The sequence below is a fragment of the Patagioenas fasciata genome, chromosome 25 (assembly GCF_037038585.1).
Source record: "Patagioenas fasciata isolate bPatFas1 chromosome 25, bPatFas1.hap1, whole genome shotgun sequence".
Lineage (NCBI taxonomy): Eukaryota > Metazoa > Chordata > Aves > Columbiformes > Columbidae > Patagioenas > Patagioenas fasciata.
This window is the reverse complement of record NC_092544.1, coordinates 3928891-3951505: the sequence shown is the minus strand read 5'-3', so window position 1 is coordinate 3951505 and position 22615 is coordinate 3928891. Positions and strand designations below refer to the sequence as shown.

The 22615-nt window shown below is 55.8% G+C and overlaps 1 protein-coding gene across 18 annotated transcripts in view; it reads right to left on the bottom strand.

Annotated features, from left to right (window-relative positions):
* The window catches only part of MACF1 (microtubule actin crosslinking factor 1), a 138150-nt gene that overhangs the window by 20591 nt on the left and 94944 nt on the right, over positions 1 to 22615 (bottom strand). For 14 of the 18 annotated variants that reach the window (XM_065857236.2, XM_071799029.1, XM_071799033.1 and 11 more), the window contains 14 exons: positions 13608 to 13769; positions 13300 to 13470; positions 11293 to 11459; positions 10379 to 10538; positions 9446 to 9772; positions 8235 to 8319; positions 7199 to 7440; positions 6876 to 7082; positions 6033 to 6152; positions 4963 to 5070; positions 4430 to 4648; positions 3274 to 3477; positions 1135 to 1366; positions 78 to 304 (listed from right to left, as the gene is read on the bottom strand). In XM_065857236.2, coding sequence (XP_065713308.1) covers positions 78 to 304; positions 1135 to 1366; positions 3274 to 3477; positions 4430 to 4648; positions 4963 to 5070; positions 6033 to 6152; positions 6876 to 7082; positions 7199 to 7440; positions 8235 to 8319; positions 9446 to 9772; positions 10379 to 10538; positions 11293 to 11459; positions 13300 to 13470; positions 13608 to 13769 — 2631 coding nt within the window. The remainder of the gene's footprint in view (positions 1 to 77; positions 305 to 1134; positions 1367 to 3273; positions 3478 to 4429; positions 4649 to 4962; positions 5071 to 6032; positions 6153 to 6875; positions 7083 to 7198; positions 7441 to 8234; positions 8320 to 9445; positions 9773 to 10378; positions 10539 to 11292; positions 11460 to 13299; positions 13471 to 13607; positions 13770 to 22615) is intronic. The other 4 variants (XM_071799035.1, XM_071799034.1, XM_071799037.1 and 1 more) reach the window with 1 other exon arrangement.

The window sequence follows — 22615 nt, the reverse complement described above, 5'->3', positions numbered from 1 at the left end:
GCCATGTTGGTATCTAAGATCTGGTTCAGTTGAGCTCACAAACTGGTGCAGACAAGCTCCAGCCCCACGGTTCTCACCTCCGCCGCCTCCACCTGCTGCTTGATGATGGAGGGGTCAATGCCGGGGCTCTCCAGGTCGTGGACGATGTCCTGTGTGTCTTTGATGGTCGTCAGCAGGGCTGCCATGTCGTACCAGAACTTCTCCGCGAGCTCCAGGACATCGAGGAACTTCATCTCACGCTCCTCTGCCCGAGCTTTGATGTCCTCCCAGAAGAAGACCATCTGATCCAGCTTATCCTGGATGACTGAGGAAGGGCAGGAAAGCATTCCGTGAAGAAGGAAACCCTTTTACAACTCAAAACCATTTTGCAAACACCTCCCATTTAGAAACAGCCAAGAGAATATTCAAATGGGAACTAGAGACAACCAGGACTATCAGAGCATTAACTTGGGACATGAGAAACTCCAGCTTGCAGAAATAAAGCCTTTATTTATGTGCAGGCAAGCTCGGGGCAGATTTGCCCACCCACTCTCCATCCAACAACCCTCTGTTCTGGCCACCTCTAGCGTGAAGTCTACGCTCGGTCCATGAGCCGCTGTTGAGCTGCCAACTAAGGTGCCAATTAGTGCCAATTGCGCTGATGGGTCTTTTTGTGCTGGAGATGTCCCGTCCTTCCATTAGATGCTGAATTGACACCAACAAATCATCTCACAGGGGCCACCAACGGCGGCCACAAGAGAGCAGCTCTGGGTGAGCGCCCGGCTGAGCTGAAACCTCTGCCTGAGAAGCCACAAATGGTTCATTTTCCTCTGGCTGATGCCACCCTGTCTGCTCCACATGGAAGCAGATATTTCCATACAGAGGATTCATCCTTCCTCCTAAGGCTGGGAGACCCTTTGAAATACACCCCTAGGACACCAAAGCCTCCCCAACAGTGCATTTGGTTTGGAAGAGACCCTCAAGATCGAGTCCAACCCAACACTGCCATTAAACCATCAGCCCAAAACTGACCCCAGGATTTGAGGTTTGGCCCCACCAGCACCCAACACGGGGGGAGATGGGTGCTGTGGGTTCTGGGGTAGGAGACGCCGGACGCTGCCACCAGCACCTCCTGTTCGATCCACCCGCAGGTACCTTTGGCCGCCAGATCCTTGTCCGCTCCCTGCGATCGGCCGATCAGCTCTTCCCCGCGGCGTTTCAGGGCCTCGAAGGACGGCTGCAGCTTCTCCAGCTCCACCGTGGCGTTTTTGTTCTCGCTGATGCACTCCCGGATCTTCTCGACCTCGGCGGGGATGAGGGGCGGCATCCGCAGGCGGGACGAGAGGCTCTCCAGCGTCTCCAGCATGGGCTCGATCTTGTCGTGGAACTGGAGGAGGACAAGTCCATTAGGGTAAGATACAACCCAGCAACACTGCGTCGCTCCCTGAGTGTTCGCAGCCTCTCAGAGGACAAAGATGGTCTGCAACAGCAAATAAACCTGCAGCCTCCTGTTCTCCTGCCTCCGCTTCCCTTTGCTGCACCAGCTCGAGCTGGATGGACCCACAGAGCTGGCACAGGCAATGGGGAACAAACACGGCAGCAACTTATCAGAGGTTCAACCCCATAAAATGCACAGTTTGCTTGCTGCCTTGCTTTTTGCAAGCAGCGTGGTAAAAGAACCCAATCACAGAAACACAGAATGGACTGGGTTGGAAAGACCTCAGAGATCATCAAGTCCAACCCTTGGTCCAACTCTAGTTTGTTCACTAGATCACGGCACTAAGTGCCATGGCCAATCTCAGCATCTGTGCAAAGACGGTGCTGGAAAAGCGCCTGTGTTTGGTGCGGAGGGAAATCATCTCCATTTGGTGTGGAGGGAAATCATCTCCATTTGGTGTGGAGGGAAATCATCTCCATTTGGTGCAACAGCAGCAGGAATTGCAGCGGGCAGGGCTGGCGGGAGCTGCGGGGAGGCTGCAGGTGCGGGAGCAGCGAGCTGCCGCAGAGCCGGGACGTCACCAAAGCAGAACCAGAAAGCCAGGAGTGAGACAGGAAGGGGATCTAGCAGGATTTATTACTATTATTTAATATTTCTTTTTAAAGAAAAGTCAACTTTGGCCTTAAAGACCCCAAAACCATCCCTGCTGGTGAACACAGCCCTGCTGGTGTTCACCAAATCCCAGGCTCTACCAGCAGAGATGAGACGGGTTCTCGGTGCAAAGTTGATCGGGGGCAACAAGCAGGAGCAAACCGGCAAGTCCAGCCAGAGCAGGGAGCTCCAGAGCCGCTCCGAAAGCAAAACCTCCGCTTTGCAGGAGGCATTTCCCAGCAGCATTGCCCACGGCCCCGACCAGGCGGCAACACGACAAAAGCCATCTCCGAAACGGGGTTTTTCAGGCCCGCCAAGTGAGTTTTTAAGCGCGTTCTCTGCTGTGCGCGGGCCAGAAGTCAAAGTCTGGGTGGAAAACCGAATTAGGCCAAAGGAAGAGCGTAAATGAAGATGGGGGGCGGTGGGGCTTACCTCTGTAATCTGCAATGGTGGGACGCGGTCAACACAAGAATGAAATGGGACCACGTGGGGAGGACGGGCGGCAACACACACAGACAACACATTCCACAATGGGGGTGGGAGATGAGACGGGGAGGGGGTGTGGGGGGGAAAAACTCGGAGTTAATACAAGTGCAAACCAAGAGAAGTGACTACACAATACAGGAATAAACAAAATAAACACCCAGACGCGACAAAACCAACTGTTCTACATTAACACAGGGCGGAATGGAACAATGAGGGGCTGTAAACCCTCGGTGGTGGAAACTCTTCACCGCTTTTTTGGGCTTTAGCACCTACGGTCTTTGCCCTTTGCTTCACATCTCCACGCCTTCAGCCACCAAGAGATGCTCGGGCCCTGGAGAAGACCCTTTGCTCTCCCATACAAAGGATCCCGTGGCTGTTCGCTGCACACACAGCTTATCAGAAATGAAACTTATCTCGCCAAGCTCTTTAAAGAGCCTCTCCGGGCCCTTCTAACCTTGGGTGGATGCCAAAACAGCCCCGTTTTGAAGGAGCATCATTATCAAGGTTGTAAAAGTTTATTACCCTATTTACTACGTCAGGATTCAAATGCCTTCACCCCTCCTTTCCCAGCAGGAAAATCCCCCGGAGGCATCTGACCACACTATGCCTTGTAAAGGGTTTTACAACCCTACCACTCGGGATAAAACCACGTTTCAAAGCACATGGCTCCCCCAGGGGACCGTGACGACAAGATTTGGCTGCTTTGCACCCCGGCGTACCTGGGTGGACTGCGAGACGGCCTCGTCGAGCGCCAGCGCCCGCTGGCACACCTCCTCCTTGATTTTGGCGTACATGGCCTCGGCCGTCGAGTATTTGTTCTGCACCATCTCCCCTTCCTCGGGGTTGAGGTCCTTGAGCTGCGGCCCGATTTTCAACAGCTTGTCAATGTGCGGCTTGTGTTCAGCAATGGACTCTCGCAGTTGCTAGGGAATAGGATGGGGGATGTTTATTTAGGAATCTATCGAAAGCCACTGCTTGTTTCAACACTCCGGGAGCAGCGATGGTATCTGGTAGCGAAGCCTCACCGCTCATTGCATGACCCGGCGTCTGCCAAGCACACGGCGCTTGGATTTTCCATACACGTCCATGGTTCAGCAGCCGGCACCGTCCTGACCCCCCCCCAGCCCCATGGGAAATGGCTGAGAAAATGCACTTTGCAGCTCGCTACCCTAAAAGCAGAAAGAGGCTCTGCCCCACCACGAGCAGGCGGGGATGCGAAGGCTGCCGGGCTCCCTCGGGCGCGAGCTGGAACTCTAATGGAACGAGGGAGTCCCACGCGGCGCGATCGCGGGGAGCTTGGGGGACACGGGCAGCGTCCCAAAAGAGAAGAGAATGGGGGGAAAGGAAATCAGGGGAAAATTGGGAAAAAAAATAATCAGAAGAATAAATAGGAAGAAAAAAAGGAAAATAAATATGAGGGGGAAAAGGAGGGGAGGAGGGGGAAAAGGAGGGGAGGAGGGGGAAGAAAAGGAGGGGAGGAGGGGGAAGAAAAGGAGGGGAGGAGGAAGAAAAGGAGGGGAGGAGGAAGAAAAGGAGGGGAGGAGGAAGAAAAGGAGGGGAGGAGGAAGAAAAGGAGGGGAGGAGGAAGAAAATAGGAAAAAAATAAATAGGAAAAAAATAAATAGGAAAAAAATAAATAGGAAAAAAATAAATAGGAAAAAAATAAATAGGAAAAAAATAAATAGGAAAAAAATAAATAGGAAAAAAATAAATAGGAAAAAAATAAATAGGAAAAAAATAAATAGGAAAAAAATAAATAGGAAAAAAATAAATAGGAAAAGGGTGCTGTCAGCCCTGCAAGCACTACATCTCCATTTAAGACAGAAGAACTGACGGCACAGGAGACGTGAACGCCGCGTCCCCTCGTCCTCTTACCCTCATGTCCTCCTGCTGCTGCTTGAGCTGCTCGTGGTCGATGGCCGGGGGCGGCAGCTGCGCCAGCAGCGTTTGCGTCTCCTCGATCCAGGGGTTCAGCTCCTCGTAGGTCTCCCAGAACTGGTTGACCAGGACCTGGGCGCGCTCCAGGCGCGCGTACCGCTCCGAGTTGAGCTGGCTCACGGCTTCGTACTGCCGCACCAGCGCCTCGGTCTTCTCCTGCAAAACGCACACGGAAAAGGTTAAAAAGGGATGTGAAAGGGCCCAGGAAAAGCGCCAGCTGGAAGAGCAGGAGGTGCCTTTGGTGGCTTTCCATGCGCACAAGCTGTAATTCCAATTAAAGCAGCCTCAGAACCCCCCCACCCCATCCTCAAACGTTACAATAAAAATACGCAATAAAGGAAAGTAATAAATGCAAAGAGTTTTCTAACGCTGGTGGGAATTACTGAGGATGGAGTCATTTTAAAGCAGTTCAGGCTGTGGAAGAGCCGAGCGCCCGTCTTCCAGCGTGGTAAATAGCAGAGGGAGCTCACCTGGAGAACGGCTTTTTGCTCCTCCCCGCACGTCCCGAAGATCTCATTGCGCTGGCTGAACAGTTCATCCATGGAGTCTTTGTGCCGGATGATGTCGATGGAAAAAGCCTGCAGAAACGGGCAAAGGAAGGGGAGAAATCAGAGCGGGACCCTGCGCCAGCAGAGACCGCGCAGAACTCGGCACAGGCGTCCTGCCGCGCGCCGACAACCTGGCTGAAAATGCTGCGTGCTTTGCTCCTGACTCATCTACATCAACCTCGCTCTTTTTGAAGGCCCAAAAACAGCTCTAGGAATGAGGTGTATCAGGCAACTTCCACAGCCAGGGTCCTCAAAGCCCCACCACGTTAACCCACCCAAGCGATGCTCTCCAGAACTGCATCTACCAATAATTCTGCCATTCCCAAGGTCCACACGATAAACAGCGGGAAGCTGAGCTGAGCTCAATTTAACTTAATGCTCGACGTTTCAGTCCCCCTCCCTCATAATAATGTCTTTTTTTAAAATCCAATAAGCCTGTTCACTGCTCCGATTGCCGAGACTGAGAAGGGAAGAAAAGGGTCGTTTATTTAAAGTGCACGTTCTTTCAGGCATGAGCTCATCTCAAAGATAGAAACAAAAACCACCCCAGCGTCTCTTTGTTCCATGTCTGGCTGCCAGGGGGGAAACGAGGAGTCCCCCACTGCAAGGAACAATGAGCAAAAAGCAAATGTAAAAGCACACTCATTAATCAATATATACATTTCCCTAAACCCTTCCCAGGCAGAGCCCGTTCCAGCGGCTGCAGGAAAAGCCTTGGGAAGGAGCAGCTCTCTCTCAAGCATCCATCTGCTCTAACCCATCGTGCAAAGGTCTTGGCTCCTGCAAACACACAAGAGGCTTTTTCATTTAGAAACCAAACACTTCCTTTCTTTAAATCCTTTTTCTCCCTCATTTCTTTTCCTTTTACTCACCAAGGACAAGTGCTGCATCTCCCCCAGCGCCACAAACCCCAGAAGCTTCTCCAGGGTAAAGCCAACCCCTTCTAAACCCAACGCGCATCCATCCCTCCTCATCCCCGAGTGCGCACGGACCTTCTGCACCTGCAGCTGGGCCGTCGTCTGGTCCTGCTCCAGCCGGATGGGACCCAGAGCCATCAGTTTCCGTGTGGTCTCGGCCACCCAGGCCAGCTCCGCATCAGCCGCCTGTTCATACTGGGAGAGGACACAGCGCAGGTTACAGCACACAGCAAGCTGGGGACGGCGGGAGACATGGGGGGACCCAGCGGGATGCAGGGGACAAATTCCTCACCCGGACATGCACCGGTGGGGACTTTGGGGTGGACACAGGTTTGCGCTCTGAGGGGAGCAGCAAAGCTGCCCCACAGCTCCTGGTGTTAGTTCGGGGGCACAGAGCATCACTGCAGCACAGGGGAGCCACCGCCTTTCTCTACACCCTCCCTGCCCATGGGAAAGGGATGACTCTATTTTACACGCTGATTTTGCTCGCACGTTCAGCATTGTGGAGTCCACGCTCAAAGCCAGCGAGGGCAGTTAATCACCACACTCCACAGCCTTCAGTCTGTGCAGAACAAGACCTTTTTGAGACGACCATTCACCTGGAACAAACCCTTGTGCTATCACAACAGAGGGTGATGTTTTTCCAGGCCTGAATGTCACCTGTGATGAGTTGTACACCATCTACAACACCCATGCGAGCAAAAGCCCGCAGGCAGGATAACACGGGACCGCCCTGGAGTTGTCCCCTCCAAACTACACACGACGGGATGAGTCAGAAACCAGCCCCTCTGACATAAGCCATTGGTGGGACCAGTTAATGCCGTGGTGTTGCTGATGGCATCTGGCCCTTGCGTTGGGCTGCAGCAGTTCCGATTTGCCGAGAAACCCCATCAGCCTCCAGCTGGGTTATTCAATTACCTGTTGAGATCTCTGAATAGCAGCATCGATTTCTTCCACCCTCTGCTTGATGGTGTCGCTGACCAGCTTGTAGCGCTCGTTGGTGTCCGACACGAGTTTATCCAGCCCCTCGCGCGCTCGCCAGGGCACCAGCTCCAGCAGAGCTCGGCTCACCTCGTTCACCGTGTCCAGGACGAGCCGGTGCTCCATCACCTCCTTCTTCAGCTCCTGTGGAAGGGAGATGTGTTTGTCTCAGTGTTCCGCATGTGTCACCCCTCTCCAGGTCCCTAAAACAGCAGCAAACCCCCACCAGCTCCCATCCTCACATCCCCACCAGCTCCCACCTTTTGCCTCTGCTGGAACTGGGGGATCTGCTCGCCGGCAGGGGATTGTCCCCCGCTAGAAGCCAACTCGTCCTCCACTTTGCTCATCCAGCCGGTGAGTTCCTCGTGCGTGGACTGGAACTTGGTGGCCAGCTGGCGAGCCTGCTCCAGCGTGCGCAGGGCCTTGGAGCTGGCGGCCGTGATGTCCGAATAGCGGGTCTTGATTCCATCCAGCTTCTCCTGGATCAGCAACACCTCCTCCCCTGCGGGGGCAAACAATGCTGGGCTGGGGGCTGCAGGAAGGTTTAAGTAGCCACCTGCCCCATTCCCTTTACAGCCAGGAAGCCACTCTTAGAGCTGATATTTTCTACCAGTGTAACGTCCGCTCCTCCCTGGCAAAGGATGGAAGCGGGCCGTGAAACCTGGCTTTGCCACAAGCCTCCAAGCCACCACAGCTCAGCTCTCAACTACCGTGTCACAGCGCCCAAAGAAAAGGTCCAAGTCGCTCTTTAACTGCTATTTCCGAGAGGACAAGAAACTGCAAGCCAAATTCTTTGTGATCGCTCTTCCTGCTACGCGGCTCCCACAAGGACAGAGGTCCGTGCATCTGCTCCGAGCAGACCACATCTGAAGGAAACGCATCGCCCCGACCTTTCTTCCCACTCGTAAACATAAACTCACACCCACGTGGCAACAGCAGCAACTGCTCAGTATGGGAAAGCGAGATTAGGAAAGGGCTGGGGGTATTTTTAACCTCTTTCCACGTGATTGAGCAGCTGGATGCAATGAGCAAACCCTCCCTTGCGTTGCGGGGCCGCTCGGCGCTGAGCGGCATCACACGGGCGGTGGGAATCACCCGCTCACTAAGGTTGGGACTTGGGATTTACTAAGCTGGAGTGCTTGTGGCTCTGGGTGCAAACCAGCTGCTCTGAGAGCATCCGAAAGGAAATTAGATGTGAGGGAGAACAGCCTCCCCTGACCAACGTATCGCTGCGGAGGACAGGGGGCTTCCCACACCCCTTGGATGGGTCAGGGGGTGCCCAGCAATTCGTGTTACCTGTGGTTTGCTTCAGAAGAGCTTGCCCGTTTCTAATGGCTTGGTCCACGTTCTTCTTCCTGTTCACAATTTCCTCATTCAAAGCCTGGAGAGAAAGGTAAATTTGGGTTAGTTATCCTTCTGCGGGCAGGTCCACATGTCCCACTGGCCAGAGATGCTACGGGGAGCATGAGCTGCTCCTGCTGAGCACGGGAGGGTGGACAACAGATCCGATGCTTGTCTAACCAACCTTCTCCAGCTACGGGAATTATTGGGACTTGTAGGACCAAAAGACTCAAATCTTAGAGCAAACCTGTCCAGTCATCCTGATGTGGGAACTATTGGGACTCGTGGGACCCAAAGACCTGAATCTTAGAGCAAACCTGTCCAGTCATCCTGATGTGGGAATTATTGGGACTCGTGGGACCCAAAGACTCAAATCTTAGAACAAACCTGTCCAGTCATCCTGACGTGGGAACTATTGGGACTCGTGGGACCCAAAGACCTGAATCTTAGAGCAAACCTGTCCAGTCACCCTGCTATGGGAATTACTGGGACTCGTGGGATCCAAAGACTCAAATCTTAGAGCAAACCTGTCCAGTCACCCTGCTATGGGAATTATTGGGACTCATGGGACCCAAAGACCCAGATCTTAGAGCAAACCTGTCCAGTCATCCTGCTATGGGAATTACTGGGACTTGTGGGACCCAAAGACTCAAATCTTAGAGCAAACTTCTCCAGTCATCCTGATGTGGGAATTATTGGGACTCGTGGGACCCAAAGACCCAAATCTTAGAGCAAACCCACTGGATACAACGCGCCCTTGTATCAGACATCACCTCCCTGTTTTCAAGAGCGGCCCCGGGCAGCGGAAGCAGACGGCCTCCTCGGTGGCCAGCCTGGCTCGGAAAGCCCACCGGCCGTTTGAAGCTCTTGTTCTTGGAAGCAGCATCCCACTTTCTAAAGGCACGGGGTGGCCAAGCTTGCTCAGACATTGTTCACAAAGCAAATGAATCATTTGAAGTTTCCCCCGGGAAACCCATGTTTTAGGGCCACGATTATTGTTTCTTTGAAACACATGAAATCTCTTTACACTCCTCCAAGCCTAGAAGAGAACCAAGGGCCGAAGGAGCTTTGCGAAATTAAAGCCAGGCGGGGAACTAAAATAAAACCAGACAAATGCGACAAAATAAACAACATAAAACGATGGAAGAAAGAAAAACGGAAAATACCAGCTGGTCGGCATGCTGCTTCTGCAGGACGTCCCGTTTGTAATCCTTTACGGATACCAAGCTGAGCTTGTCCTCCACCTCAGCCAGCCAGTTGAGCACCTCCACCTCCTCCTCCCCAAAGAGCCTGGCGTTAGATAGAGCCTGGTCCAGCAGCGCGGCCTTTCGGCAGCACCGGTCCTGGACCTCGCCGTAGCGGCTCTGCAGAGACTCGAGCTTCTCTGCCAGCAGCCTGCGCTCAGCGGCGCAGCTCAGGGAGGAGAGGGACTGCCCGACGCCGAGCGCCCGAGACACGTCGGCCACGTGGCTTTCTATCTCGTCCGCTAGAGCCTGAATGGCGGGAGGATAAAACGGACAACAGAAAGGGAAGAAATGAGCGAAACAAATGGATTAAATAAAAGAAACAAACATAAAAAGTAATGAACGCAACTGAAGGGACGGAGACACAAAAGCCGCCCGTGAACGGGTGGATTGTATCAAATAAAAAGGGGTTTAAAAGAAACACAAGAACGGGAATGGGTTTTGTATGTAGAGGCAAATATGTGCGCTGCACGGTGAATCACACCCTGTGATTCTGCGAAGGTGTAAAGACACCGGTTTAATATTGACCCACGCTGATGGCTTAGGGTTTGCAGCTCTGTACGTAAAGCCTGGATAAGTCCTGAACACCTGTTTGTACTGCCCCCCCAATAATAAATAAATAACAGTAAATATACTAAAGAAATAATAATAAATAAAATGAGAACATCTGTATTTGGGTCGACGTGTGCCTGAACTGCCTGGTTGAAGATGTTGTTGACAAGAGACGTACTGTTTACAGGGTATTTTGTTAATACAAGAATTAGCTTTTGAGACTCCAAACCAAAGGCAGAACCACCCGCCCCAGCAGGACCCAGTGACAGCCCCCAGCAGCCCCTGCTCCCACGCAGGTCCCACCTTGTGCCGGCTGATCTGCTGCTGGATTTTGGCTGTTTGGGTACCGATGGGCTCCGAGTTGGCCAGTTTCTTCTCGGTCACCGACAGCCAGTCCGACACGGGCTCCGTGGTTTCGTGGAACTGTTTTGCCAGGACCAGGATGTCCTCCAGCTGCTTCTGCCTGTGGGAAGAACAGTTTGGGTTGAAGGGACCTTCAAATGTCCCCCAGTGCCACCCCCGCCATGACAGGGACATCTTCACCAGCTCAGGTTGCTCAGAGCCCCGTCCAGCCTGGCCTGGGATGTCTCCAGGGATGGTTCATCCACCACCTCTTTGGGAACCTGGGCCAGGCTCTCACCACCCTCAGGGCAACAATTCCCCCTTCATGTCCAGGCTGAATCTCCCTCCTTTAGTTTAAAACAATAACCCCTTGTCCTTGTGGCTGGGCTCTTGGTGTTTCAGAGCCCGGCACCGGTACAAGTCCTAGATGGACAATCCATCTAGTTGGCAGTGATTTAAACACTAGGAGGTCAAATCTGTTCCTCAAAAGTCACTTTATAACCTCAAATATTAGCTTATGTAGCAATCAGCAACCCATAAATAAGATTCAGGCAGCAGAAAGGTGTCAACAGGATGTTGCTGCTAAAGCTAAACGTTAACGCTTAAAGGAATAAAAATAACATCCCATCCCCTGCAGGGAATTTATTTAATCTGAGCTCTTCCCTGCCATTGTAAACCAGCACTATCAACTTCAGCTCCCCAAACAGGCTTTGATTTCTCATGTTTTCCAGCTGTTTCCACGTTTCCAGGATGTATCTGCACAGGAATCCCCGCCAGCTCCCCACGTGTTGTAACCCCAGGCTCCGGGGGCACCGTCAATTGCCGGACGAGCTCGTCGCCGCGGTTTTTGGCCGGTGGGACAGTTTTCCCCTCACCTTGCAGCCGCTCGGCCCAGCAACCCGGCCCAGCGCCGCTCCAGCATCTCCAGCTGACCCACGATCTTGTCCCGGTCGGCGGGCTCGGCCGACTGCGCGATCCGGCCGCCCTCCGCTTGGATCATCTCCACGGTGGCTTTGCGATCGTCCAGGAGTCGCTGGAGCAGCTTTAGAATCGGAAATGGAACATGGGGGGAGATAAAAGTTACCAGATTGGATCAGTCAGAACCTCGTCTAGCCCTCAGAGAGATCCAGGCTCTAATTGTGGCTGAAAAGTGCCCTAAGCGCGGGACTGAGACCAAAGCCAGCCCAGCGGGACGGCCTCTGCCATCAAAACCAGTTCAAAAGAAAATAAAAACACTATGTCCTGGGGACAGCAGGGTGAGCATGAGCCAGCACTGGGCCCTCGTGGCCAGGAAGGCCAATGGTACCTGGGGTGGGTTAGAAGGGGGTGGTCAGTAGGTCAGAGAGGTTCTCCTGCCCCTCTGCTCTGCCCTGGGGAGACCACACCTGGAATATTGTGTCCAGTTGTGGCCCCTCAGTTCCAGAAGGACAGGGAACTGCTGGAGAGAGTCCAGCGCAGCCACCAAGATGCTGAAGGGAGTGGAGCATCTCCCGTGTGAGGAAAGGCTGAGGGAGCTGGGGCTCTGGAGCTGGAGAAGAGGAGACTGAGGGGGGACTCCTTCATGGGGATCAATACGGAAAGGGGCAGTGTCAGGAGGATGGAGCCAGGCTCTTCTGGGTGACAACCAGTGACAGGACAAGGGGCAATGGGTGCAAACTGGAACACAGGAGGTTCCACTGAAAGATGAGAAGAAACTTGTTGGGGGTGAGGGTGTCAGAGCCTGGCCCAGGCTGCCCAGGGAGGTTGTGGAGTCTCCTTCTCTGCAGACATTCAAACCCGCCTGGACACCTTCCTGTGGAACCTCAGCTGGGTGTTCCTGCTCCATGGGGGGATTGCACTGGATGAGCTTTCCAGGTCCCTTCCACCCCTGACATCCTGGGATTCTGTGATTCTGTGATGCTTTAGCTTTTGGCCAGCCCTGAAGTGGTCAGGCAGTTGGCCTAGATGATCATTGCAGGTCCATTCCAACTGAAATACCCTCTTCTAAAAGCGATTCAAAGCGCTTCCGCACCAGAGAGACTTCCCTATCACCCCCCAAACTTATCAAGTTCTTCAGTTGCACTTTAAATAAATTTCCTCTTCAAAGCCTCAATATATCAGACCAAGCCTCGCTAAGAATTCGTTCCTAAAGCGTTTGACCACAACCACACTTGAACTTTCATCCGCGGGCAGGCGCCGGGCCCAGCTGTTATCTCTGCAAACACCGGCACGCCTCGCGTTTGTTCTTGTCGTTTGTACATTGGTTTTGTCCAAACACCCAAACCGGTACCTACAACGCCAGCTTGTTCCTGACACAGCACAAAATAACCCCAAACAGGGCTGGAAAAACACGGCAGACCAGCAAAACCAGCAGGAAACTTCAGGGCAACAAAGTGACGCTGGTGATTTAGATTATGTGAGGGTAAAGAGCTACCATGGAAGAAGCATCACAGTATCAGAGTATGTTTGGGATTGGAAGGGACCTCAGAAGATCATCCAGTGCAATCCCCCCATGGAGCAGGAACACCCAGCTGAGGTTCCACAGGAAGGTGTCCAGGCGGGTTTGAATGTCTGCAGAGAAGGAGACTCCACAACCTCCCTGGGCAGCCTGGGCCAGGCTCTGCCACCCTCACCCCCAACAAGTTTCTTCTCAAATTTAAGTGGAACCTCTTGTGTTCCAGCTTGATCCCATTACCCCTTGTCCTATCATTGTTTGCCACCGAGAAGAGCCTGGCTCCATCCTCATGGCACTCACCTTTTATATACTTATAGACATTAATAAGGTCCCCCGTTAGTCTCCTGGATGAAGCACGTTTGTGAACATGCCAGCTACGCTTTATCTTTAGAGCTGGACCCCCAAAGTATTGCCTGGCTGCCACCGAGCCAACCGCTTGCTCACTCACCTTCTGCTCCTGGATCTGGGCTTTCACCACCTTGTACTCGGCCGAGGGCGGTTTCTGGTTGGAGATGAGCTCCTCGGTGTCCGCCAGCCAGCTCAGCAGCGGCTCCAGCGCGTCCTGAAACTTCCCGCAGTGCAACAGGGCCTCCTGCAGCTGGGCGACTCTTTGGGCCACCTGCACCCCAAAAACAACCCCATTGCACCGTCAGGGTAGCGATGCATCCACATCGGAGCCTCAGCTCCCCATTCATGACCCCTTTCTTCTCCCAGACCCCAATGGGGCCGAGAAAACCCAGTTACAGCCCCTCTGACCTTCTTGTTGAGGGTGTTCCAGCGGGTGTTGATTTCTTCCATGTCGTGCTCCAGCCCTTGGACGTCACAGTTTTTGCCGGCGCTTTGGATGAGTCCTTGACCAACCCCATTGACTTGTTGTAGCTTGAGCTGGAGAGGATCCACTTGTTCCTTCTGGAACAGCTGGGGATGGGAAGGGTGGGACATAAAACATATTTATAACCCGCTTGGTGCTCTTTTGGTCCCTCCATCCTCCAGTGAACACAGTGAATACGCTGCTTGCACTGATTTTATTAGAGTTGTGCAAGTTTTCTAAACACCTTTTCTAAATACCCTCCCCTTCACCCAGTAACATGGATGTTGCAGGTTTTTTGCACAGCTTGTGATTAATAAGGACCCACCTTTGCTTTTAAATGGGTAAATCCCCTTTTTCCAAGGCGGAGAGAGCAAACTGGGGAAAAAATGAGAGTGTTGGCTCTGGTCAGCCACCCGATTGGGAAATAATGCTCCTGGGGAAAACCCGAAGCGATTCTTACAGTGAAGCCATTGAGAAGGGAGACCTGACATCACCCGAGTTTTGTTAACCATGAAATTACAGACACCGAGAAGCTCGCTGTGTTTCGAAAGACAAAGGCAATAGGCAATTAATGCGCCAGGCGTTCAGCGCACCACATATTTGGCATGATCCTGCCTGAAAATCCTGTGGGGGAAAGCTTTTCAAAACCAATATTTGATAGGGAAGGGGGAGGAGAGTGAATGAAGCTCCTCATTGTAAAGAGAGGCAGCAGGGAAATCGTGTTCCTGCGAGGGAGATCGGTGTTATCAGAGCTGTGGATCTGCTGTAAGGACCCGTGCACGGTCCCTCTCCGGCGCTGAGGGACAAACCAGAGCGAACAGCACAAGCCCCTGGAAAAGGGACCGGAGTCCTTCATCACTTGCTCTGGTCCCCTGGACCACGAGCCCATCCAGAGCACAGGTCACCCGGGCAGCACCAGAGCGCTCGGCCCTGTTGCATCATTTTCTCTTTGGAAAGCGGTGGGATCGCAGCCAGATGCTGCTTTCTCAAGCGTCCTCCTCCCCACGTGCCCGAGAACACATTGAGACATTCCCACTAATTCCCATTTGGATGCAAGACCTCTCCTCGCCCAGCAGCGGCTCCGGGACGCCAAGGCTCTCCAGACCCAGCAACGCTTTGCTTCTGAAGGAACACAAGGCGTGCAAAAGCCCCCAAACACACCAAAAAACCCCAAATGCACGCACAAAAAGTTCCCTGCCTGAGCAACAGAGGCTTCCTTGACTTTCTTTGCCCCGTTCTTAAATAAAAAGCGATATTTTCCAAGCGGAGCTCAGCTCCTCGAGGGCAGGGAGGCATCACCGCGGGACACGAAGCGAAGGGGGTGCTGGCAGATGCTGTGCAGAACTGTTTGCTCAGGGAGAATTATGCCACGGTTATAAAAGAGTAAATGGTGACATGAAATCACCGATTCCCGGCCGCTTCTCCCTCCCCTTACTGTTTATAGATGGAGTTGGCTGTTGAGAGCTGCCAAACCCACAAAAGGAGGAGGCTGATAAGTCTGGCATGTGGGGCTGGGGCTGGGCCCTGTGCACGCTGCAAAAACAAACTCCAGGGATTTGAAGCAGCAGGGAAAGGAGGGATTGAGAGCCCGGCCATGGGCACCTGCAACACGGGAATCACCCAAAACACAACTCCGTACAGCCCGAGAGCCACAAAGGTCATCACACAAACAGCCTGAGGAGCCAGAGTGTTGAATACACTTGTTTTTTCCCTGCTTGTGAACGATTCCAGCGATTGAGCTCATTAACCTCGTTGTGACTCAGCTTTAAAACAAGTATTTAATGAACACCTTTTGCAAGGGGAAGCAGAGAGCGTGTCTGGGTGAGCAGAGGGACATCTGCTCCACCGCTCCTCCTCCTCTTCCTCCTCCTCCTCGTCCTCCTCGCTCCCAGAAAACCTTCCTAAAGCACCCCCTGGCTTTCTGCTTCCCCCATCAGCTGCGGTGCTTAACCCCAGCGCTGTGCTTAACCCCAGTGCTGTGCTTAACCCCAGCGCTGCCGAACGCAGGGCCCGGCGCAGACCCGGGGCCACCAATGGCTTCTACAACATCTCAACATGGGGGAAGATTTACGGGGTTAACAACCACATGGAAAATATCCGACCAGCGAGGCCAACACCAAATTTTGGACAAGAGACGGACAACGGCAAGCACCCAAATCTCTATTTTTCATCGCTATGGTCCACACTGGGTGCCCCATCCTGTGCTCACATGGACCCCCCCATGTGAAAGCATCTCCCCAAGCCCCTCCACACGCATTCCTTAAAAGAGTGACACAGCCCAAAGGATGAGTAATTGCTACCGAATCGGGATTTTCGGCGCTGAGTAACTTCTGATGTCTCCTTAGTGAGTTTTCTCCCGATCCAGATGGCCGTAAATCAGCGCTCGGCTGTGGGAACCTCCAGCGCCGAGGGCTCTCCAGGCGAAAGGCATCAGCACAGCACGGGAAAGCAAATCCCCAAACGCCAGAGAGAATTTCAGCCCCTTCCTGCGCACGTTCGGAGCCTCAGCACCTTATTGCTCACTTAACAAGCTACAGAAAGCGGTGACTGCACAGGACAGGAATTATCCGCACTTAATTTCTTTTGCAGGATTCTCCCAATATATTTTCTGCCTCAAAGGCGGGAACCACATTGCCAGGATGCGGCAAAGAAGGTTTTTCTGAAGTCTGTGATTTACATCTGAGTGACTTTATATGCCAAAAAAGTTGAAGACAATAGTTTAGATAACCACCGATAGCCTTTTGCCTCCTCTACTTATAAAAACACACAATTCCCACAGCCGGCTCTTTGCCTGCCAAATTCAAGCCGGCTTCGGGAGGGGGAGGATTTCAAAACCTGAACCCCGTGGATCGTGGACGTGAGTTACCGAGCACGGTCCCACCTCCCGCCCACCCCCAGCGCAAAAGAAAGCCATTTCTGCACCTGAACCCCCGTCTGCGAGCGCCTGAGCAACAAATACCTCGTTATCCGGAACGAATCCATCTGGCAGAGCGGGAGGCCCCTCTGCGATGGCAGCGGCGGCTGAGGGTCCCTCCGTGCCCATGGGCACCTCCCCGGGGCTTTGGGGACGGGGGGTTTGTGCACCCGGCAGCACGAGCAGCTCAGGGGTGAGGGGTCGGAAGGCAAAGGGGGGACTGTCCCAAGCTGCCACCTCCACCGCGGGCGCTGTCGCAATGGGGTCACCCTCCAAAGCCAGCGCTTTGGTGCAATCAGGCTCCCCCAGGGGTGGCACAAGCACGTTGGCAAAGTCGTCTGTATCTCCCAAGGCCGCTGCCAGCGGTGTGGGGACACCACTGAGGTCCCCGACACCGGAGACCAGCAGGTCGGCCGCTTCGGGTGGCACGGTGGTAACAGGCACATCAGCAAATGGCGGTGGGGCAGCCAGCAGCTCTGCCACCGCTAAGGGCATGGGGACAGTGGTGGCATCTGGAGGTGGGTGCTCAATGCATAGTTCCTCAGCATCCACGGTAGGATCCTCGGTGGCTGGTGCTGTCCCCAGGGGCTCTGGGACAGCCACATCCCCCAGTGCTGATGGGTTGGCTGGGGGATGAAGCCCCTCGACATCCCATGGGGTGGCATCGGGGACAAGCTGCTCTGCAAAGGACAACATGCTGGGGAGTTCTTCTGGGGGGTCCAGCGCCATGGTCCGGCACCGTGTCAGCGGCTGGTCCCCCCAGCTGCAGGCAAACAGCAAGTCCAGGTCTCCCGGCTGCAGGACGGCTGCCGGTGCCTCCCCGTGCGTGACAGTCACCTCTGCAGGGGACACATCCGCAGGGGTCCCCTCGGCGTGGGCAGCCCCTTCCAGAGCCGGGTCCTGGCCCGGGGGAACCACATCCCACAGAAGGTCCTCGGGAAGCGCCAGGGATGCGGTCGGAGCTTCGGGGCCCAGCTCTGATGCAGAGCCGGCGTGGAAGGGCGGTGGAGAAGCCTGGTGAGCATCCCCGCTTTCTGCCAGGTGAGTCTGGCCCTCAGCTCCATCACTCTCCGATCCCAAATCTGCGGCTTCTTCCTCAGAAACCAGCTCTGGGACATCCCAGCTGGGGAGCTCTGTCCTTTCAGGTAGAAGGTGACAGGTCCCTGATGGATCCGTTCCCCCCACATCACCCTTATGGTGCTGTGGAGGGGACTGTGGCTCCTCTGCTACCGTGTCAGGAGCTGGGGGGTGGCATGGGGACACTTGGCCAGGACAGGTCTCCTCAGGGAGCTGTGATGCTTCACTGTCATGGTCCAGCAAGTCCTGGTTATCTTCACCCCACCCCACCGGAGCGCTGGGGTAACCAGCTCCCTCCAAGCCAGAGGCTGGATGTGCACCCAGCTCAGGAGATGACATCCCACCAGCCACCAGCACGGCCACCATGCAACCGTCCACCAGCTCCAGGTCCACCAGCGGGTCAGGTTCATCCTCCGGTGCCGGAGAGCAGGGCTGGAGGGAGCCCGGCCCCACTGCGGCCATGGGGCTGGGGGACGTCTCTCCATCCGAGTCCGTTGGGGTGACAGCCGACATGTCCCTTTCTGAGAAGGGCTCTGTCGCCGGCTCCAGCGCACTCAGCACCTGCGAGCTGCACGTGACATCAAAGTCTTCCAGATCCGACACAACGGCAGAGTCTGAAGCGCTGATGTCCAAAGGGGCCGTACGCTGAGACGCCTCGACCGCCGTCCCAGACTGCTTGGTCAAATCTGGGTCCAGCCCCGCCGAGTCCATCGGGGAGGCCTGAACCTCCTGGCAGGCAGGGACGGCCCCATCGTCCTCGTTCAGACACTGCTCCTCCAGCTCCAGGAACATCTGCACTGAGTCCGTGTCGGACAACTCGGGGACGGCGGGGCTGGCTGAGCGCTCCGAACCCGGAGCAAAGTCCTCGGCCTCGCACGGCACCGCTGCGTCCCCGGTACAGCCCGTGCTGCTGGGCAGGGGGCTGCCGGCACCCCCTGGGGACGTGCAGGACTGGGAGGTCCCTGGGCAGGGGGCAGAGCCATGCCCTGGAGCAGCAAATTGTTCCCGTTCTTCAGAAATATCTGCCAAGCAACAGCTCTTCTTCTCCTCTGCCACCAGAACAGCCTTTCCTCTCTCTGACAGCGTCGCCTCCTCCCACTCCTCCATCATCACCCAGCGCTCGTCCTCCTCAAATCTCAGCTCCGACTCCGTTTTCTCCCTGAGATTGGAGGTGATGAGAATATCCAGTCCCGCATCCAGCAGCTCTTCGCTAAGGCACGGAGAGAGGTTGACGTTCTCCACCGTACAGTCCGACTCAGAGGCCTCCAGGGTCTCCTGGCGCCCGTCGTTGAGGTTTCCCTTGATGAAGTTCTTCCTGGCTCGTGGCCAGGTGGCACTGGGGATCTGGCGAGCCCTGGCCAGGTCCCCAGCACGACCGCGACCATCGCCGGTGTTCAGCAGGGGCTGGTGCTCATCCCGGGGACCGCCGTAGCCATCCATGCTGAACTGCTTGGCCGTCAGAACCTCCGTCGTGCCGGATGACTTGGAGACGTGTTCCAAGGTGAGGGACTCGGACATGGGTTCGCCATGGTCGGGCTGGCCGGTGTGCTCGGCAAGCATGGCGCTCGACTCCCGCTTATCCCGCAGGGAAGGGTTGGAGGCACCCGCTTCCGACACCTCGCTCAGCGAAGCTCCCATCCTTTCTGCAAATTCGGTGAAGTTGGGTGGCATGAAGGACTTCCACGACCGCCGGTTGACGTTGTCCTTCCTCTCGGGGTTCGGTCGCCTCCTCGGTGGAGCTGGAGCGGGCTTGGAGACATCGCTGCTGAGCTTCAGCGCGTCAAAAATGACTCGCTCATCCAACTTTTTTGGTTCTGGCGCCCTGGACTCAAAGACGTTGCCAGCTCCCAGTGTCCCGTTGCTGGATATGGTGCTGCCATCCCCCTTGCTGAGGGTGCTCTTGGAAAGCTGGTTGAGCTTCGATCCCTGATCGATTTGCTCGTTAATTCTCATCGTGTCGTATATCGACCTCTGGGGCACGTAGCAATCCTCTATATAACCATCCTCATCCTCGCCCTTCCCCAGGCAAGTGCGGTTCTGCCGTAAACAGTCTGGCCGGCTCAGTGGTTTGCCCATGCTCTCGTCCTTACGGGTGACAAAACCGCCCCGGTAACCTTTCGCCCGCCACCGCGGGCAGCATCACACGGCCAGCAGGTCCCAAACCCACCACGAAAGACTCGAATCCCAAAGCAGCGACGCTACGGGGACGGGAGGGAGCACCAGCAGCACCGCGCCGGCTCAGCCGTCCCGAGCGGCGAAACGACCCATCTCATCCCCCAACCCCCTTAAAAAGATCCCATCCATCAGCAAAAACCACCCAAATCTGACCGCTTCGATAAAATATTCCCAACCGCCGTTAGCGACAGCAAATCCGCGGAAAGAGTTTGAAGCTCTTAATTTCTCCTGTCCGCCCTTCTTTAATAACAAAGGCACTGCTTGTCCCGGCCGCTCACGTTTCGCAGCCCGAGCGGCGAGCGGCTCCTCGCATTTTTTTGCTGCCCAGCTTTAAGTCCAGCTGGTCTGAATTAGCCTCTCCCCCCGACTCTCGTGTTTTCATTTGAACTGAGCTTGTCAGCGGATATTCGTGCAAGTTTAAACACAGGAAGTTCTTCATTCAGGGCAAACTCGGAGGTTTCCTGTCTCAAAAACATGATGGCATTGTTGTTCCCGCCACCCTGTCGTGATGCCCGGAGCCACCGAGAGCCACCGAACCCCCAAAATCCAGCCTGGTGCTCGGGGCACGCCGCCGAGTCCTGGGGCGGTGGAAGAAGGCTGCGGAGTCTTTGCTTTTCTTCTTTTCTTTCTCTTTCTCCCCAGGAAAAAAAGAGGCTATAAAACGCATCCAAAAATGGCAAGGGGACGGAGCGGCACGAAATCCCCCAACTTGCCGGGAGCTGGCGGGGGGAGCCGGGGAACAGTCGCGGCCGGAGGTGCTGGTTCTTGTTCTTCCTCCTCCTCCTCCTCCCGCACTAACTTTCCCGGCCGGTGTCGGGCGGCGGCGGCTCCGCGGCCCCGGGCTGCCCGGCCATGGCGGGGAGGGCGCGGGGGCCGGTCCCGGTGGAATGGGGGGGGGGGTCAGACACACGGACAGACAGAGGGACGGACGGACAGACACACACGCCGGGGCCGCCCTCCCGTTCCCTTCCCCTCCGCTCTCGCCCCTTTTTGTGCGCGGCTCAGCGGCCGGGCCGGGGGCGGGCTCCGCGTCGCCCCCGCGGGCAGCCCCCGGCCGGCGCGGCGGGATGCATGGCGAGCCCGGGCTGCTGCCTTCTTCCTCCTCCTCCTCTTCTTCTCCTCCTCCTCCTCCGTTCTCCTTCCCGCCGGCGGAACAAAAGGCCGAGCCGCGCAGGCCGCCGCACGCCCCGGCCCCGCCGCTCGCCGCCAGCACCGGGCTCCCGCGGAGCTGCCAGCCCCGGCGGAGGGCGGGGGGAGGCGGGGGCGGCCGGGGGGCGGCACCGCGGGGCGGAGCGGGAGCGACGGGGCCGCCCCCTCCCCGGGCACCGCGGCCGCTTCCACCCCCCCCCAACCGCCGCCTCACCGGGACGGGGGGACCGGAGCGCGGTGGTGGGGATAAGGAGGGGGTCTCCGCGGCCGGTAGCAGCCCCGGGGCTGCCCCTTCCCCGCCCCGCCGGGGTGGCCCCTCCTCCGGGGGGAGGCGGCAGCCCCCGACAAAGAGCAGCAACGCCCTGGCTCGGCTCAGCTCCGGCTCCCCCCGCGCCCCGGCCCCGCCGAGCCGCGCTCCCCCGGCCCTTTGTCCGCGCCCGGCCCCGGCTCTTCCCCCAGCACGGCGGCTCCAGGCGCTTCCCAACCGAGGGAGGGGGCCTGCGCCCCCCACGCCGGGTCCCCTTTCCTCTCACAGCCACCCCTGCACAAAGAACCGAGTTATTAAATCACCAACCTCCCCCCCACTCAAAGTACCATTTTTGCTTTCCCGAAGCCGCATCGCTGTGCAAAAAACCCACTCGCGACTTGCCACCGCATGGCTCGCCGGCTCCCTTTCCAAAGAACTAAATTCTACATCGCCATCTCTGGGTCAGCATCATGCTCCCCCCACCCCAACACCCTCTTTTTCCCCCCTGACCCCTTGGTTTAAGGGATGGGGAACATTTATAGCGGCTGCCGTGGGGCTGGGAGAGGGAGGCAGCCCAGCGTGTGAATCACTGCTGCGAAGTGATGCTGAGGGGAGTCACAGACTTGGGAAGAGAAAACAGGAGAGGGCTTGAAACAGCCTCCACGCATCTCCAGGCAACAACCCGCCCCACCAGCCACCCTGCCTGCTACTTCGGGGATGAATTCGAACACTGGGATAAAAATACAAGCGGCTGGGCAGGTGGATAATACACAAAAGCACACACTGTGCACCCCAATAGTGCCAACGCTGGGAGATGGTGACCCCCGGTGTGCACTTTGCTGGGCCACAGCTTCACCAAAAGCCTTCCTGCTCTGCCATGAAGCCAAGGGGAAGGTGAAAGCCTGATATTTCAGATGGCAGCAGGTGTCTGCTGTATGTGAAAACATGGTGGCTTGGCCAAGGTCATGGCATGGATACGGTGGAAGCCTGGATCCCCATCCCCAGCCTTTGGACCCTTCGTCCCCCATGGCACACACAGCAGCTCCAGCACCGCATTCCCTGAAGGACATTTTCCTTTTGGAGAGCCGGGAATGGATGTTTTATGGAAGGGGAGGGTGGAGAGCTATAGAGGAGAAATGGCCCCAAGCGCTTGGTGGGGCTGGCTGCACGTTGGAAATCTTTGTGAATCCCTTTTCTTATTTTCATCATTATACATGACCAAGGAAAAGAACAGGAGCAGCCCCCGGGAGCCCTCCTGGATGGACAGACGGACAGTCAGTACCAGCCCTACAGCCTCCTCCATCCACGCTGCCAGCACCGCACGGATTGGTCGGCCGTGCCGACACACACCAGCTCTTGGTCCGAGTTATTAATCCGGCGCAGCTGAAACA